This window comes from Lissotriton vulgaris, unplaced genomic scaffold (assembly GCF_964263255.1).
Source record: "Lissotriton vulgaris unplaced genomic scaffold, aLisVul1.2 SCAFFOLD_2305, whole genome shotgun sequence".
Classification (NCBI taxonomy): domain Eukaryota; kingdom Metazoa; phylum Chordata; class Amphibia; order Caudata; family Salamandridae; genus Lissotriton; species Lissotriton vulgaris.
The window spans coordinates 18,671-36,931 of record NW_028246212.1 but is presented as its reverse complement, the minus strand read 5'-3'; the positions used below and the strand labels follow the sequence as shown (position 1 = coordinate 36,931).

The window sequence follows — 18,261 nt, the reverse complement described above, 5'->3', positions numbered from 1 at the left end:
CCCGTCGCCAGAATTGGTGAGGGGGTAGTATTCCAATTCGTATGACACCTTACTCGACATGTTTTGATAATGCTATGCCAAAGTTAGCAATAACAGCGAGGATTATAATGCACTTAAGAGTATATGGTATAGCGTTATAATGGAAACAGCTAAAGGACTTGGTTCCGAAAGCTGCAGACAGGCTCAGCTCATGCTAGAGCACCATCTCACATAATTCCAAGCACTCTGCCTCCAGGATTGTTAAGGCCTGCCATAGGAGTGACTTATAGGAGGATATGTGCCCATTTTAGGGTTAGATATAGGTATACTATATCTAAAGCAAAGGGTGATTACACCACCTTGCCCCAGCTGATTGATCAGCCAGTTGGGTCAGATTTGGATGGCCAGCCAGGGGTGGCATAATACATGCTGCAGCCCCTGGTAGGCCTTGGGTGCACTTATGCCCTGGGTACCTATGGTACACTGTACAAGGACGTACAGGAGTGACCCAATACCAATTGGTAAATGCACCTAAAGTACATGGATGTCAATTTAGAGAGAGAACAGCTAGGCTGTGGGTCTGATTAGCAGGCCCACAGCCAGGGAAAGTCAGAAACCAGTGAAGCAAAAAGCAAAAATCTGGGGTGACCATAGGATTGCAGACCCTACTCTACAATAACCGGGACCTGGAGCGGCGCGGGCCGACTGCCGGAGTTCTAGTCGCTTGCGGGACCGCTCCCGCCTAGCTTTAGATATCAGGGCCCGGCAGTCGGAGCAGGTGCGGTCGTCGTGGTCGAGGCCTAAACACTTGAGGCAGCGGCGATGGGGGTCGGTAACCGACATCAGTCGGTCGCACTTGGAACAGGGTTTAAACCCGGGCATCCCTACCGGCACCGTTGGAGTCGAAGACTCGAGTAGAGAAATGATCAAAAAGTTTAATCAAAAAAGACTAAGGGGTAGAGCTTCTCCGGATCTGCGCTAGCTGGCGCGGAAAAAAGAAGAACTGACGTCAGCGGGCATGGGCGGCGTCTAAGTACTCAGACGACGTCATTCCGGCGCTAACGACGCAGAGCCGTGGACGACGCCTGCCGGCGCGCAGGGGTATTGCTACGCAAAATTTTCCGGATCCAGTCTGACGCCTGGGGATATTCTAAGGTAAGGAATCTATCACTAACGTGTCTCTTTCACATCAATTCCTTTAACCCTGCACACTCAGAGGCTGGTTCAGATACCAACAACAACAAACCAGAGGCAAAACCAACAGGTCTAACATTGGCTGTCAGCCTTTTGGGTTTGTCAATGGTGGGTTTGTCAATGGTGGTTTTGTCATTTTTTTTGTAAATCTTTATTGTTTAGGAAGCAGCTGGGGTCACACACACACACTCACTCCACTACTTATAAAAGGGGAGACTGTCACTCACAGGTATGTTATCCAATGGCTGAAGTGGGCGGACCCATACTGTGCGCAGTGGTGGGCAGAATTAAAAAAGTGAATGATGGATGAAGAGGGCGGCTGAAAGCATTTATAAGTAAACTGAATGTATAATTTTAGTAATATTAAAGCGTCAGACCTAAAAAGGAGGCGGGACTGTAAGTTGCGCCAAAAGGGCTTCAGGTTCTGCTATCACAAACCGTGTGTTTTCAGCCATAAAGAACCTTAAAATAGGCACAAAGTTACTAAACTGTAGGCTGAGCTCCACAGGCACTGAATGAGACAACCCCCTCAAGGCCAGTGCGCGAGAACCGCTGGAATGGGATTTCCATGTCCATTCTACATTTGTATCTTGTACACATTACTTACTTTTGTGTGACCGGGTCATTTTATCAGATTTCATGGATGCGTCCTTCACTCGGTTGTGATATTCAACCAGGAAGTTTCTTTCGTGTTCAAAAAAATCATCGACGTCCTAAAGGACAAGAAGAAACATAAGGACAGAGGCACCATTGCGATTTCAGGCCAGAGTATGAAGAGTGCTTTAAACCCTCCCACGTTTCTTCTGTATGGAACATCATTCTGAGGCAGGCCTAGAATCACCTTGTATTTATTGCCATTCCCACCCATCAAGTCTTCGAAGCAGAATAATCCTTCCTCCCCCAACAAATACTTTCTAGACTCCAATCCTCCTTGTCACAGGGAGTCAAATCCTGGGTCTCAAACAAATCTGGCAGGATGAATCCAAACTATTTTTTTGGTGCAGTCATTTAACGGATTAACTCTGTGACTAGAACCACAAAGGGAAGTAATGAATTGTTGTATACAGCAGAAAGTTTATGCTCTATACTAGTTCTTACAAAGGTGCCGATTTATGGAGGTTCTCCGCCATCCTTTGTCCTGTTCACTAAACCAAAGCATTACTGACAATAGATCATGAAAGCAAGAGGGCAATATCAAAGGAAGCTGATGTCCACCTTGCACAGCTTCGTCACACCTGGATTTACAGCCACTACACCATCTGCTCTATGAACATCTCTCCTGTATGAATGAGCAGGTTTAGATACATGCTAAAAGCCAAGCATGGGAGCATAACAACGGCGACTCAACTGCATTGAAAGGCTATGGGGAAAGTGTGGCCGGGGACTCATTTTCATGGGGATCCCAGGACAGGGCACCTTGCCTCAGAAGCCCACCTCACCTTCGTGGAGGAAACAATGACTCCATCCGCAGACTTCACCATGTTCTTGAAGAAGTCCTCAAACTTCTCTTTCTTGTTTTTCCCACGAACACTCAACTGAAAGAAGCAAAGGGAAACCTCAGACTGTAAAACTGTTAAGGGCACAAAGTGGCAGGTTGCATTTGTTGCAGAAGGGTTTTGAAAGGAATATTGTCACATCACTTAAACAGAAATATAACCACCAGAATCCTACATTGAAAGAACTCTTGTGGCAGAGGGCAAGGCATCAGCCCTAGTGCCACAAGCAAGGAGGCTTAAATGACCAATCTGTAGACATACCTTCGACAACAAACACCAGCACTGGCTCCTGTCAAACCCTCAAATTATAAAACTGATTAGAAGGACAGGAATCTACAAGACTAGCTCTTAAAATCCATGATGCCCACATCTGAGAAACCTTGTATGGCTTAAAAAAATAAAACCATTGGGGTGAGTCCAATAGACTGTTGGGGTCAAAGGCCTGCAACAAATGTTCACTTATCCAACTAGAAAAGCCAATTTAAAAAGGAAGCGATCTTCTCCGTTATTATAGGAACAGCAGAATATTCTCTAAACCTGGGGGCTAAATCGGTCTAGTGGAAAGAAGGGCAGAGCCTTAACTAGAACCACAGGATGAACCTATGCTGCAGATCAACGATTAGAAGATTTCAAGAACATGCCCACTGCTAAAATAGGTATGTTATGTGAATTTGTAGAGCACGGATAGTAACCCAGTAGGGTATCCAGGCGCTGAGTAAGGCAGGCGTGAGGGAGGAGAAGGAGATCATGCCCGTTTCATCAGGAAGAGATATGTCTTCTGAAATCCATGCGGGAGGGGGAGGTTCTGAAGTACATCAGGAGGTCGTTCAAGGTCTTGGCTGCAAGGTATGAGAAGGAGCATCCTTGCTTCTTGTCTTCTTGATGCAAGGGCAGTGTTTACTTTTGACTGGGATGTAGAACAAGGGTGTCTCGTGGGCTGGTAGAAGTTGAAACGGTGGTTGAGGTAAGCTGGACCGGTGTTGTGGAGAGGTTTGCAGGTGTGGGTGAGTAGCTTGAACATATATCTTTCCTGGTCTGGGAGCGTGTGGAGGTTGTTGAGGTGTGCAGAGATTTGGGTATTTTGCGGAATGTTCAGGATGAGTATGCCGGAGGCGTTCTGGGTGGGGAACATCCTTTACAACGCAACTTTCACCACGCAGTGCTGTTACAACGCAGGTTTTACAACGAAAACCATTACAACACATTACACTGGGGGCGCTCTAGGATAAGGAATGTTTAATTTACTATCCAAAACTTCCCTAGTATCCATGGGGACTGGAGTTGGAATAGTAAATTAAACTATTCACTATCCAGCACCCTCAAGTGTAATGCGTTGTAATGGTATGCGTGGTAAAACCTGCGCTGTAACAGCATGCGTGGTAAAAGCATGCGTTGTAACGTCATACATCTGTTCTGGGTGGTTTGGAGTCAGTATAGCACATGGGTGGGGATTCCTAAGTAGAGGGTGTTTTTGTAATCAAGTTTACTTGTGATAAGAGCATGGGTGACCGTTCGGCTGGTGTCCTGTTCAGTGGGATCAACTGTCTTCTTTTCATGTATCCGTTGATTTTCACTGCACATCCTTCATAACCCAAGAGAACGAACTGTGGCTCACACTTTCCTGATGGATATGCTGGCAAGCCAAGCTTCTTTGTTTTGCCCAGAAAGGTATTACACAGTTAACCAGCAGAGCAGGCGAGTTACTTGCAGTCAAGGGGAAGGGGCACCACCTAGGAGAACTGGTATGATGACAATCCAGGCTTCAGCAAGACAGAGACCGCTTCATTTCTTGGCAATACTTGGAAAATAAAAATGCTGTGCAAACACTGAACAAGAAGTTTGCTAAGTAACAAAACATGGCACAGATTATTTACCTGGACCTTCCCAGGGCCAACATATGAAAATGTGGCCTCTTTACAGCAGTGAAAGATCGAAAGGGACACAGTGAAGCACATTTTCTATTCTATTCACAGGAGGGAGATGCCAAGCCCAACCCTGGCCATGTTTTCTCATTTGCATTACGCTCCCAGATCAGAGGTCTCCAAAGCACTAGGCGCCTTATTCAATATCTAAAAGTAGGTTTTTCAATGCCTCAAAAATGGCTTCTTTTTGTGCTTGTAGCAGTCGGCAAAGCCGCTCCAGCCGTACTTTTAAAGTCCGGCAAGTGGATTGCGTGAGGTCCCCTTGAAGCGCATCATTCATTTCCCCACTTTCATGACACTGGTGCACCTTCTGTGCTGTTTTACTACAGCCTTACTAGCAGGTTACATAGGACATTGGATTGGACTATTTGTTACTATGCAGGGACTCACACACACGCGCAGCTGTTTAGCCGTTTTTTCTAGATTACAACATGCCAGCACATCCACTTACAAAAAACAGACACATGATAGATGCACTTTCCAACAGCCTCCTACTAGTGTGATATTGTACACAAAGCAGCAATAGTTCAGACGTCGGTTCCAGATCAATATACAATCATTGCCATTATTGGACATTTTAGACAACCAAGCCCAGTTACAGGAAGGGCCAGTACTTACATCCTGGTTGTACTCCAAGAACACATGGAAATTTAAGTCCTTTCTTAGAATCGGATGAGCTGCAACTCTGCATAGGAACACTTCGTGCATTGCCACAGTCTTCTTAAATATTGCCAAGTACTCCCTACAAACAAGGCAGTGAACAAAGATGGAGCATCAGCAAACACGTGCAGAACGAGTGCCCACCACAGTGATCACTACAGACACATTTAAAGTCAGAAGTGCAGCTCATCTGAAAGGTTAGCGTGTTATCCACATTGTAGGCTGGCTTTGCTTACATTTCAAGTGCTGCCCTGTGTAATGGTTGGATATTGCAGTCAAGTACCGGACACATGAAATTCCTTGCCCAGCCACACTTACTATAAGCATCTGTCCTCACAGAGCTGAATAGGATACTAAAACCTTTAACGTCACTTCAGAGGACTAATCATTGATCTAATGGAAACAGAAAAAGTATAACATAGTGCCAAAAAAACACCCCAATTGATCCTCTTGTATTTCCCAGCAGCATACCTCTCGCTAACTAGTAGAAAACGTAATTGCTTGAACTAGAATTGTTTATTCAGAGGGTTTACATCTCTGGGGCATACAGGAATGGCTGTTCTAGACTACGCGTCGAACTCTGGGTAATACAGGTCCCAAACAGTTACAAAGGCTTTACACGCCACCAGCCTCTATTCAGTCAAACAAGCAGCGAGGGGAGAGTGGGATGTTAGAGAGTTCAGTTCACATTAAGTGCATGGCTTCTATCACTCTTGGCCTATAAGCTGGACATCTTACATTGCACTGATCGCCCCTACCATAATGCCACATTTAAAGTTAAAAGTATGCCATCTGATTCAAGTAAAGAGGAATAAACTGTACGAGAAGAAGAGGAGACAAAGCATACATGAGCAGAAAGAGGTCTTTCAAAAACAAAGGCAAGCAGGCCCAAAGGGAGTTTGCACACCAGAGAATTCAGAAAAGATGGTCCATGCTGAGAGACTGAATCAACGGGAAGATCAAGCTACTTACCTTTGCATATTCGGCCATAGGCCACAAAGAGCTGGTCTGAATTCTGGTCTGATTTCAGGCAGCGGTTTAAGTCCAAAGAATGTAACGAACGCTCAGCCGGAGACTGAGGACTTGGGAAGAAAGTTCTGAGAACTACTGGCTCATTCAGATGGAAATCCGAGGGCACCCTGGGAATAAATTTTGGATTCGTACGCAAGGTAACAGTGTCCTTGGAGAATTGGAGAAATGGAGGTTGGATCATAAATGCTTGGATATCACTTACTCGCCTTGATGACGTCAGTGCGAGTAGAAGGGCAACCTTCCACGTGAGAAATTTCAAATCTGCTGAATGGATTGGCTCAAAAGGAGGTAATAGGAGTTGAGATAAAACCAGGTTTAAGCGCCATGGAGGCGGAGAACGACAAATTGGTGGATATAGTCGAAAAAGGCCTTTAAAAAACTGTCGAATGATCCGAGAGGAATACAGAGATGTGGTGCCATCATGACGAAAGCGGGAAATCGCTGCCAAAAAGACTTTGCCTTTTTGCACAAATTTCCTTTTAAACAGCTTTTTATTGAATATATTGTGTTGAAACAATATTTGTAAATGTATTTTAAAATTTTAACATGTATGGAATGTATGTCTTTTTATGATTTTATCTAAAATCGAATAAAGTATTTTGACTGACTGACTGAATGACTTTAAGAGTGGAATGAGAAAGTCCTGATTTTGCTACGGATAAGAAAAAAGGCAGGATTTGCTCAGGCTTAGCGTGCATTGGACCAAGAGCTTCTTTGTGGCACCAGACACAAACCGTTTCCATTTCAGTTGGTATGTTTTAATGGTGGAGGGAGCGCGTGCTCGAGTCAGCACCTCCCTGCACTCCGGAGCAATATTTAGACTTGCAAATTCATTGTATTCAGGTTCCAGGCGTGTAGTTGAAGATATGCCGGATCCGGATGGCAAATGCGGCCTTGGTTCATGGTGAGCAGGTGAGGCAGAGGATGAAGTGGTATTGGGTCGCACATGGAGAAAAGAAGGAGGTCTGAGAACCACGGGTGATGTGGCCACCTGGGCGCAATCAGAATGACATGACAAGGTTGAAGCTTCATCCTGTGCAGCAGACGCGGGATGAGAGTGAGCGGGGGAAAAGCGTAGACGAATTCGCTCGACCAGTTGATCGAAAACGCATTCCCGCTCGACTCTGTGGGGATGCAGACTTGCAGAGTGTAGGCATTTGCGATTGGTTGAAGTCGCAAACAGATCCAGCTGTGGTTGGCCCCACTGGCGAAAGATGTATTCTAGAATGGGTTGGTGGAGTTCCCATTCGTGGTTGTCTGCCAGAGATCTGCAGAGACGCCCGGCACGTGGACTGCTGTCAGGTGAACTTTATGTTGGATTGCCCAAGTCCAGATTTCTTGCGCCTGTTTGGAAAGCAGGAGAGACCTCGTACCTCACTGCTTGTTGAGGTAGTGCATGCTGGTGGTGTTGTCTGTCCGCACCAGCAGTGATGGGCCCTGGGTCAGTATCCGGAAGGACTTCAGGGCAAGGAAGATGGCCAAGAGTTCTAGACTATTTATATGCCATCTGCGTTGAGCTGTCGTCCATTTCCCCTTGACTGACATGCCGTCCAGGTGTGCACCCCAACCCTCTAAGGAAGCATCCGTTGTGAGGGTGAGTGAAGGAGGTGTTTCTTGGAAAGGCCGCCCCGCGGCGATATTCGGAAGGTGAGCCCACCATTCCAAAGCTGTTTGAATGCGGGGGTCAGGCAGAGTTTGTCGTTGAACGATCCCGAAACCCGTCTCCATTGTTTGTCCACCTCCTCCTGTATGACTCGCATGTGAAGTCTGCAGTGTGGGATTAGATGTACGCAAGAGGAGGCCATACCTAGAAAAGACTTCAGGATCCGGACAGAAACAGACTTTTTGGTTTGAGAAAAGCAACCATTCTGAGTATGCGAAGTTGTCGCTCCTGGGACACGAACACCTGTGCCAGACGAGAATCGATTAAGGCTCCTAAAAATATTCTCTGTTGTGATGGGCGAAGATGAGGCTTCTCCTAATTCACGGAAAGGCCTAAGACGTGAAATAGTGACAGACAGGTTTGGGTATGCTGCCTTGCTTTTTGACGTGTCTGAGATTTTATTAGGCAATCGATAGGGGTGGAATTGAATGCCTATCAGGTGCAAGAAAGCCGCGACTGGAGCCATGATCTTCGTGAAGACTCTAGGCGCTGATCGAAGGCCGAAAGGCAACACCATGAACTGGAAGTGCTTCGACCTGACAGTGAAGCGAAGATATTTCCTGTGTTTGTAATGTATTGGCACATGGAAATATGAGTCTTGGAGGTCGATAGTGGAGAGGAACTCTCCGGGATTGAGGTATTGCAAAATTTCCAGGAGGGTCAACATTCGGAAAGTTTGTGATTTGATGAATTTGTTGAGGGCTCGTAAGTCCAGAATGGGCGCCATTCATCCGATTTCTTCTTGATTAAAAAGAAGCGGGAATAAAAGCCCCTTCCCTGTTGTGCTCGAGGGACCACTTCGACAGCCCCTTTTTGTATCATAATCTTGACTTGAGCCAACAGATCTTTTAAATGAGGTGGTGGGGGACCAGAAGGTCGACGGCTGGGTGGAAATTTTGTAAACTCGAGAACATGTCCTTTCGAGATGACATCCAGGACCCAACGATCCGAGGTAATACGAGACCAGTTGGAGTAGTTTTGGGAGATTCGACCTCCAATTTTCAGAGTCGGAGAACACTTGTCGGGGAAGTCACTGTTTTTTGGAGGTGTTTCCCCCTCTGTAAGTATTTTTCCTCCGATAGGGTCTTGAATCGGACTGGCGAGTCCGAGATTGATAGCTATACCTTTGTTTGTTGTCGCTATAGGAGCGATACTGGGAGGAGCCACGAAAATTGGAAGAGCTACCTCTGCCACGTGCTCCTCGAAAAGGCTCTTTCCTGTACTGGAGGCTTCCTAAGGCACGAGCAGTATCTGTGTCCTTTTTAATGGATTCAAGAGCGTCGTCAACATGCTTGCCACAAAGTGAATCCCCATCATATGGCAAGTCCAGAATTTTCGCCTGCACCTCGGGCCGAAAAGCTGTTGATTTGAGCCAGCCCTGGCGTCGTAAAACGGCAGCTCCAGCTAGTTATCTGAATCCGGTTGACGAGATGTCAACGGGACAATCTATAATCTCTGCAGGGATTTTTTCCCCCTCCTGGACTATAGTCTGGGCCTCGGTGCGGACGGAATCCGGGAGCTGGTGAATCAAAGCCGCAATTTCAGACCACATTTGGCGGTCATATCTCCCCAGGATGGCCAGGGAGTTAGCCGCTCTGACCATTGTGGCAGCCATGATGGTAAACTTCTTGCAGATAGAATCTAATCGGCGTCCCTCTTGGTCTGGATGAGAGGTTAGATGAGTGGCTGGATTCCTCGAACGTTTCTGGGCAGCCTGAGTTACAACGGAGTCCGCCTTGGGGTGGGAGACAAGGCATACTGGAGAGTCTGCAGGCACCTTGTACTTTTTGTCCAGACGTGGTAATGCAGCTGGGATGGAGTTTGGTCGTGCCATAAGTTTAAGTCCTTCCTGCCAAATAAAATCAATGATTGGGATGGTATGAGTGTTTAAGAGGCTGATCTTTGAAGTCTTAGAGAAAGTAATCAGTTTGTTGCATCTCTAAAGTTAAATGGAAGCGCTTGGCAGCACGCACCATTAAGTTATGAAAACTTCCAATGTCCACCGGCAGAGAAGGTAAAGGCGAGGTCGGCGGGGTAGATGGCTTTTGAGCTCTATAATCATCCCAATCCGCGAGGACGTCATCTTGATCAGTGTCCTGATGGACATCCGCGTCTTCATCAGTATCTGACTAAGATGACGTCACAGATCTCTAGAGGAAGGTCGAAAACCCCCAACTATCGCCCCTAAATCTCCATACATGAAGGTGGAATATGCACAGATTTAAGTGCATTGACCACGCTCTATTACTGCAACAGTAAATCCTCCCGAAAGTACAGCCTGTTCGGAGAACACATGCTCAGAAGTTCTGGATACCATAATCTCCTCGCCCAGTCCTGAGCCACCAGGATGACTTTGGCACGGTCGGTTTGGATCTTCTTGAGAACTTGGTAAGGTAGGGGTGCAGGGGACGGCAGAAAGGCGTATAGGAGTCCACTATTCAAATCTAGTCAACTTGTCCCAGAGTGAGAGGTGCTATGGAAAGATCAGCACACAAATGTACGGACATTGCACATTCTCTGCGGTGGCAAACCGATCTAGCCAAGGTTCTCCCCAGTCTTGATAGAAACCTTGAGCCACCTCCAGATACAGACACCATTCGTGGTCTGTGAGGCACTGATGGCAAAGTTAGTCCGCCCTGGCGTTTAGAGATCCCGCCAGGTGCTACAAAAGTAGGAAAATGTCTTGACGTTCCAGCAATATCCACAGACGTGGAGACTACAGGCACAGGGTCCACGACCCTACTCTGCCCTGTTTGTTGCAGTACCACTTGGTGGTAGTTTTGTCCATGAACTTCTGGACCAGCTCCCCTTTGATGGGGGGGAAGAACACCTTCAATGCCAAAGTGAATCACCCTCAGCTCCAAGAAGTGGGGCAGATGCTCCGCCAGAGACCTCAGGCCTCAAACCACCAAATCTCCCAGATCACCACCACAGCCCAGGATCGATACATCGATCACCACAGTCCGCTCTGTGTGGAGAAGGGAGAGGGGTCTACCACTCCTGGTCCTGAACTCCCACTGCAGTCTCCCTTGAAATCTGGCCTCGGTCGGAGAGATTCCCCTGATGCGATGCCCACTTGGGCTTCAGACTGCAGAGCCCGCATAGGACATTGAGTATACTTCACCATCAGGATGCAGGAGGCCATAGGACCCAGCAGTCTCAGTCAGTCACACTGAAATTTAGGACTAAGGTTGAAACATCGGTATCCCAGACCAAATGTCCTGTACTCCACACTCCAGAGGGTAAGAGTGGAATTGCACTGTGTCCAGAATGGCTGGGATGAAAGGGAGCGCCTGAAAAAGAGGCATGCTGATAGTGAACCCCAGCGAATGAGGGTGATCTGCCGTAGTCTGAAGGTGGGTGGCGACTGACTAGGGTGAGCCTGCCTTTAGCAGCAAGTCGTTGAGGTAGGGAAAGGCTAAGAACTCGGACCTCTTCAGATGTGCTGCAATCACCAAAATCACCTTCATGAACACCCAAGGGGCTCTAGTCAGACCAAAGCGGAGCACAGCAAACCAGGAAGGCTACTGGCCCATCGTGAACTACAGGTTAACGCCGATGGGCCAGCAGAACCAGGATGTGAAAAGAAGCGTCCAGCAGGTCAAATACTAACATCCAGTCTTTCAGGGTCTGACAAAGACCGGAACGGAGAAACTAACATCTTGAATTTTTCCTTCCTCAGGAAGGCATAGAGAGAGGACAGATCTAAGAGAGCGGAGGCATCTGACCTTCTTGTGCATCAGAAAGTAGAGGGAATTACTACCACGATCTACTTCTGATGCAGGCACCCTCTTTTTGGCTTCTGTGGCCAAAAGGCCTGCACTTACTGGAGCAACAAGGAGAGGTGGTCCTTCATCAACCGATCGGAGGACGGTGGCATAGACAGCAGGGTCTCTAGGAGTGGAATGGCATAACCCCACCGGACAATTTATAGCGCCCTCCATGTTCCTCGATACGGTTTATGTAATGGCTTACCATTTGGACAGGTAGTGCCTGGTCTTGCCCCGAAAAGGGTGCCTGTTGTTGAGAGGGCTACTATAGGGGTTTTGAGGCTGCGGCTATCATTGGGGAGAGGGGGCTGGGGTAGCAGACTGAGGAGATCTCTGGCTTTCCTTCCCATGGGACTTGCAGGAGCTGCGTCTGCAGCCACGAAAAGGGAGTAAAGCCTGCTGGATGTTGTGGCTCTGTTGTAAAGGAGACGGCTGGTAGTCCCTATCATGGCCACAGACGGGACGAAAAGAAGAGGGAGGCTGGTGTGTGGCCATGACAAGCCCCAGCTGTGATCTTACAGGTCTTGAATTACTCAAGTGTGAGTGTGCTAGGTCACTAAAAAGGTGCGTGCCATTGAAGGGCATGTTCATACGGGAATACATGGACATTCCTCGAAAAACCACATGACCGTAGCCAGGCATGGTGGCGGAGTGCCACAGAGGAAGCATTGGCCCTGCCCAGCGAGTCTGCGGTGTCATGTCCGCATTGGAAGGGAACTTTGCATGCCTCCAAAGGCAACCCATCCGCGCCCGGACGTAACCAGTGGCCCCAACCCCCGTCTGTTTCTCGGCCGGAGCTGTATCTTATAGTTCCCAACTTCTCCATGTGCTCCGTACAGATATCATTGAAGCCTGCCGGCACTCTATGAATGTGCTGAATGGTAATGTGCACTGCCCCCATTGTGGCTTTGCGTTTTCGTCCCCCACTAAAGTTCTAGAATGCCCCGATATCCCTCCCACTTTGAAGATGTTCTCCCGTAATTGTAGATCTTGCTCTAAACATTCCACAGAAATGATGATGTTACTGGAAGATTTAAAACCAGATGCCCTCTTTTTGACAGAGACGTGGCTCCACAATGAGTCTGACCCCATTCTTGCGCAAACCCTCCCTCCCACTCTATATGTCGGATTGACCGCGAGACCGGTAGAGGTGGGGGTATAGCCATTATTTTTAATAATAATTTAAACTGTCGTACCATCGCGGACCCCTTACCAGACTGCGAAAGTCTGGCTTTCTACTTATAAGTCTCTTTGATCAGCACCTTCTCCGGCCTCCTTATTTACCGCCCCCGGGCAGCCCTAGACACTTTCTTGATGCACTTCCCACTGCTGTTGCCGACTTAGCTTTAGGGCCAGCTACCTTCACTGTGCTTGGTGACCTTACTTTACACTTAGATGAACCCTCTGACAACTTGGCTAATGAAGTGATCGAGAATCTTTCAGCACTCCTGCTCATGGAGAAAGTGCTGAAACCCACTCACAGTAAAGGGCATTTATTGGAACCTGTCTTCAGCAATTGTAGTAAACTTACTGTAGGACTCCCCGTCCCTCTTACCTGGACGGATCACTCTTTGATCCCCTTAACTTGGGAAATTCCCGGACCTGTTTGTCCCTCAATATAATCTCGGTCCGAGAGCAGAATTGGTCCAGGCTTCCTGTCGATCAGTGGAATTTGGCTCTGGAAACCACTTGACACACCTGTGACCTAAACTGTAACTTGGCCAATGCTAATGAGAAATGTAACCCTTGGATCCAAGGTTCCTTGGATATAGTGCTCCCCAAGAAACCCTCCCATATAACCAGCAGGCTGAAAACTGCGCGGTGGTTCACTCCTAAATTGAGGGAACTTAAACAATGCTGCAGAAGGCTTGAAAGGAGATGGAGTCTGAATTATTCAGATCTCAGTAAAGCAGAGTACAGGGAATGTATTCGATCCCACAAATCTAAAATTAAAGTCACCCAAACTGTCTTTTATGAATAGAAAATTAAGTCAGCAGAGAAGTCTCCCAAAGAAATGTTTAAAATTGCAAAGACCCATTAAATTGCCTCAGAAACCTCCTGCGTTGGATAATGCACTCACACATTGTATTAACCGGGCAGAGTTCTTTCAACAGAAAATTCAAAATATTTATCTGTCTTTTCCGTCCTCTCAGACCACTTACCCCACGCTTCCCTCCTCCGAGTCGATCGCAGGAACCCAAACCCTGTTAGCACAATTTCCACTCCTGGACTCTGCCTCATTGGACCTTATTATGGCGAACGTAAAATCGGGCTCTCCCACTGACCCCGCTCCCCAGGCCCTCACCCTGGTTGTAGATATTATCCACCCTGTTATTCTTGCCTGGTGAACTCCTCCAGCTCTATAGGTGTAGTTCCACTGGCTTAGATATGTGCGATGGTTAAAGCCCTACTTAAAAAACCTAACCTTGATCAGGCTAATTTGGCTAACTATCGGCCCATTTTCCTCTTGCCTTGGGAGAGCAAGATTCTCAAGAGACACAAACACCACACTTGTAGCCTTTCTGGAATCTAATAATCTACTTCACCCATCCCAGACTGTTTCTCGTCCCCAGCTTGGCACTGAGACTGCCCTCCTTGCTATGACAGAGGAAGCAAGACACATCCTAGATCAAGGGGGCAATGCGGCAATTATCCTTCTCAATCTCAGTGCAGCATTTGACACAGTTAACCATAATACACTGATCCTTAGACTCAAGAATTTGAGAGTGTCCGGCTCAGCAATAGCCTGGCTGCAGTCCTCTCTCAGAGAACGCTCCTTTAAGGTTTTTGGGGGAGATGCTGTCTCCAACCAGCTGCCTCTCAGCTGTGGGGTGCCTCCGGGCTCTTCCTCAGCCCCACGCTGTTTAATATATATACGCGAGACCTTTGGCAGAGATTGTCCATCCATTTGGCATAAAAATCATCACCTATGCCGATGACACTCAGCTCGTGGTGGAGCTTAACCACCCAGAGAGGTCATCTAGCACCCTAGGCTGCTGCCTAGAGGATGTTGTCAAGTGGATGGAACTCTCAAGCCTTAAACTGAACAGGGACAAGACAGAGGTTGTCCCCAGTCCCTAAAGACCAGATGAAGAGCCTTGGTATCTGGCTTGATCTTTCCTTGACTTTTAATAACCAGGCAGCGACGCTCTCTGCAACTTGCTTTGGCCAATTAAGGATGCGTTACAAGGTCCTTCCACTTCTCCCTTTTCAGGCCAGAAAGATCATGGTCCAAGCTCTGATCCTCTCCCGCTTGGTTTATGGGAATGCCTTATATCTGGGAGCTCCACAGTACACCATCCAGCAATAAGCTCAAAATTATTCAAAGCTGCGCCACCCGCAGACTCCTCCAGATTCCACGATGGCAGCTCCAAGGAGCCTGCACTGGCTGACGAGAAGGGAAAGGATTCAATTTAAGGCTATATGCCTTGCCCATAAAGCCTCCTGGAAGAACGGCCCGCCCGTTCTCCAATCTCATCACTCCTTTTCAACAGCGGAGAGACCTTTGTTCAACTGCCTCTTTTCCTGACCTACAACCCAGAATAAGGAGAGCCAGATGTGGTGGTCGCTCCTTCTCATATCATGGTTACATCGTTTGGAATGCCCTTCCACTTCATTTGCGGAAAGAGCGTAATCTGCTCTCATTCTGGAATCTCTTAAAAACCTGTCTCTTTTAGATCTGCACTCACTCTCTGCTCTGCCTTCTTTACCCGTCTGCAGCGCTGGGAGGCCTTCGGGTAGCCATTGTGCTTTATAAATGACATTTCATTCAGTCATTCATCCCGGTCATCTGCAAGAACCTGGTTCAGGATGGCTCAGTCCTCTTCCAAGCCCACAGGCAGCACTTGCGCAGCCGATACAAGCACAGAGTGACTGCATCAGCCCAAGAGGCACGCAGTATTCACCGAACTGGCAGAAGAGAAAATCCTTAAGAAGGAATGAAATCTGCAGCTAGAAGTCTATCAGATACATAAGTTATGAGACACCTTAGCTCTGCTAGAAAACGCAAAGGGGCAGAGCGTGGAACAGCAAACCACTCTATGAAAAACCTTGACTCATGACCAAGCTGAAAGTTGTGTGTGATATGAGAAATGTAGGATTGCAACAGCATTGGCAGCAGAGCAGTTTTACCAGGCACCGGGAGCACAGGGTTGTTGGGGCTGCAGTTTTTTTAAGATGCGACCTTCACAGGCTACTGATATGTTAGCAGCACAGGCTGACGAGAGATCCAGCCAGACACCAGTGAAGGAAGTGCTTCTTGGGGAAGCCAGATCTGACCCCTGAACAAACAGGAGCAACTTTACGGGCAGAACCAAGCAATCATAATAGGCTTAGGAGGTAAGGGATTGCACAGTCTTGAAATCACTCAGTGGCTGGAGAAAGTTTAACTAAGCTGAGACATAGGGAGGGTTGTAGAAATCTGGGAGAACTAGAGTATCACATACACTCTGTACAATGTCAACATTTAGTTGATTCCAAATTGACTGGTCACAGACACCTTGCCAAGTTACAAGGAGTTTGGGTCAGGGTTGAAGTCATGGGGAGGGCAACGGAAAATTAGGTCTGGTCCCTTAACAGTCCATAAACCTGGTGGGTTATAATCAAAACAAAAGACTTTATGAAAAGTCCACAAAACACTATTAAGGGACCATCTTAGACAAAGAGGAAGTATCCCTTAACTCACAGAAGCATTATGGGCCTGCAATCACTCAAACCATAGGACAGCAATTAAAGCGTTTACCAGAAAAGCACTTAAAGTGGGTCCACTTATGTGGGGTTTATTACTGAGAATATTCCAATGGGGGAATGTCAAGCCCAGGATACCTAGGAGGGTTGCACACAGACCCACATAACACAGTTGGGTGCCTCTAGAAAGCCTCATCCAATTGCATTCAGGTGATTGCCCTAAGAGACAAAAGTGCGAAACAAACCATGGTAAAGGAAAAGGTTAGCAACACTAGAACATTATATCCTTGGTCCGGTTCTAGGGTGTTTGGGTATGCATAGCCCTGTGCAGAACCCTATTACTAAGGATACCTTACATCAAGGAGTGTCAGTGCCCAGCTCTAGCAGATGAGTGCATAGATCCATGAGACTGAGCTGGGGGACGTGGCTACTGAGCGCAGGATGCGAGGGCACTGCCATGAGAAGGAGGCAGGTACACCTCACACGAAGAGAAAGCTAGGGAGATAAATAAAGCCATCAGAGGAAAAGCTCAGACCAAGAATCACTCACACACGAGTGTCTCCATATCCCACTGGGGTATCCACAGTGTCACAGGACAACACCCTCTGCCACACGCCACCACTTCTGATCTGTGGAGACCCAGGAGTTTCCTGCCTTGCAGTCAGTAGGAGGCCCTCACGAGAGAGTGATCTGCACACACAAGAAAAGTAGGAGAATATCTACTGCAGTCATGGAGAGGCTTGTCCTGTTTGAGGACACAAGGAGGAGAGGTACACAAAGTTTGTGTCTTCAGACACAAATCATCTTAAACCCAGCCTGGGATTCCCCCTCGAAGATGCACGCATCCACAGGTAAGCAGGAGTGAGTGACAGCAGCTCGCAGGATCTTCGCCAAAAAGAGGCTGGCTGAAATTGGCCTATGTCTGGCCATATAAAAAATAGGATAAAATAAGATTTCAATAAACGTGGCGCAACTACCAGTGTCCTTAGATAGGTTAGAGTGAAAAGATGAAAGAGGATTCATGATGTTCAAGGAATCCGGGGACAACTTTTTACCTGCCGATGAGGGCCCAGGGAAGATGAGGCTTTCACAAGGCAAAGACTTGAGGGATTCTGGGAGGTGTGCACAGTCAGAACAAAACAGAGCCGTTTACATAAATCAATATACAACCCTGACGTTCAGGGAATGTCCAGACATCAAGCCAGGATGCGAGACAGCTGTGGGGGGAAAAAAAGGGGGAGGACAATCCTCAGGTCATAAAAGAACTATTTAACGCCCACATCTTAAAAGTGCAAAGACCCCGCTGCTCCCCAAGAGACCGGGAAAGCCAGGACAGAAGTGATGAGTAAAGACAACAGCGGTCCTATGCAAGGAGGGATATAGTCAACTTGACCCAGGACCCAGCCACCCAGACAACTTCTACACCATATACTCTGTTGTGCATCTGTTACTATATTTCAAGTAATGGTGTAAATGTGAATTCTGTTGTTATATGCACAGAAAACAATAGCTTTTGCCTAAAAACCTTTCTCTACCTTCTATCCACTCGGCTAACCATGACAATTTGTAAACGTCTGGGCACAGGCTTGTGCCCATCTCCAAGAAATTGTTGAAGGTATCTCCTAATATTGTGGTTCTAAATTAAATATTAGACCTCTGCCCGGCTGGGCAAGTCAATTTACAATATAGTTTCCATTGTGTCTATATTTACCTTTTGACTATATCCCTCCATGCATAGGACCGCTGTTGTCTTTACTCATATGTTCCCCGAGGTTCTGTGCCGACTCGATTGGGTGCCCTTGTTGTTTTTTATAATAGGACAGAAGTGATGGCATCATAACTATCTTTAATATATACTT

The 18,261-nt window shown here is 47.3% G+C and overlaps 1 protein-coding gene across 1 annotated transcript in view; it reads right to left on the bottom strand.

The window, feature by feature from the left end:
* Nucleotides 1-18,261, bottom strand: part of SNX6 (sorting nexin 6) — an 85,605-nt gene that overhangs the window by 56,310 nt on the left and 11,034 nt on the right. The window contains exons 4-6 of the mRNA XM_086949295.1: nt 5,210-5,333; nt 2,613-2,708; nt 1,781-1,886 (exon numbers count right to left, since the gene is read on the bottom strand). Coding sequence (XP_086805421.1) covers nt 1,781-1,886; nt 2,613-2,708; nt 5,210-5,333 — 326 coding nt within the window. The remainder of the gene's footprint in view (nt 1-1,780; nt 1,887-2,612; nt 2,709-5,209; nt 5,334-18,261) is intronic.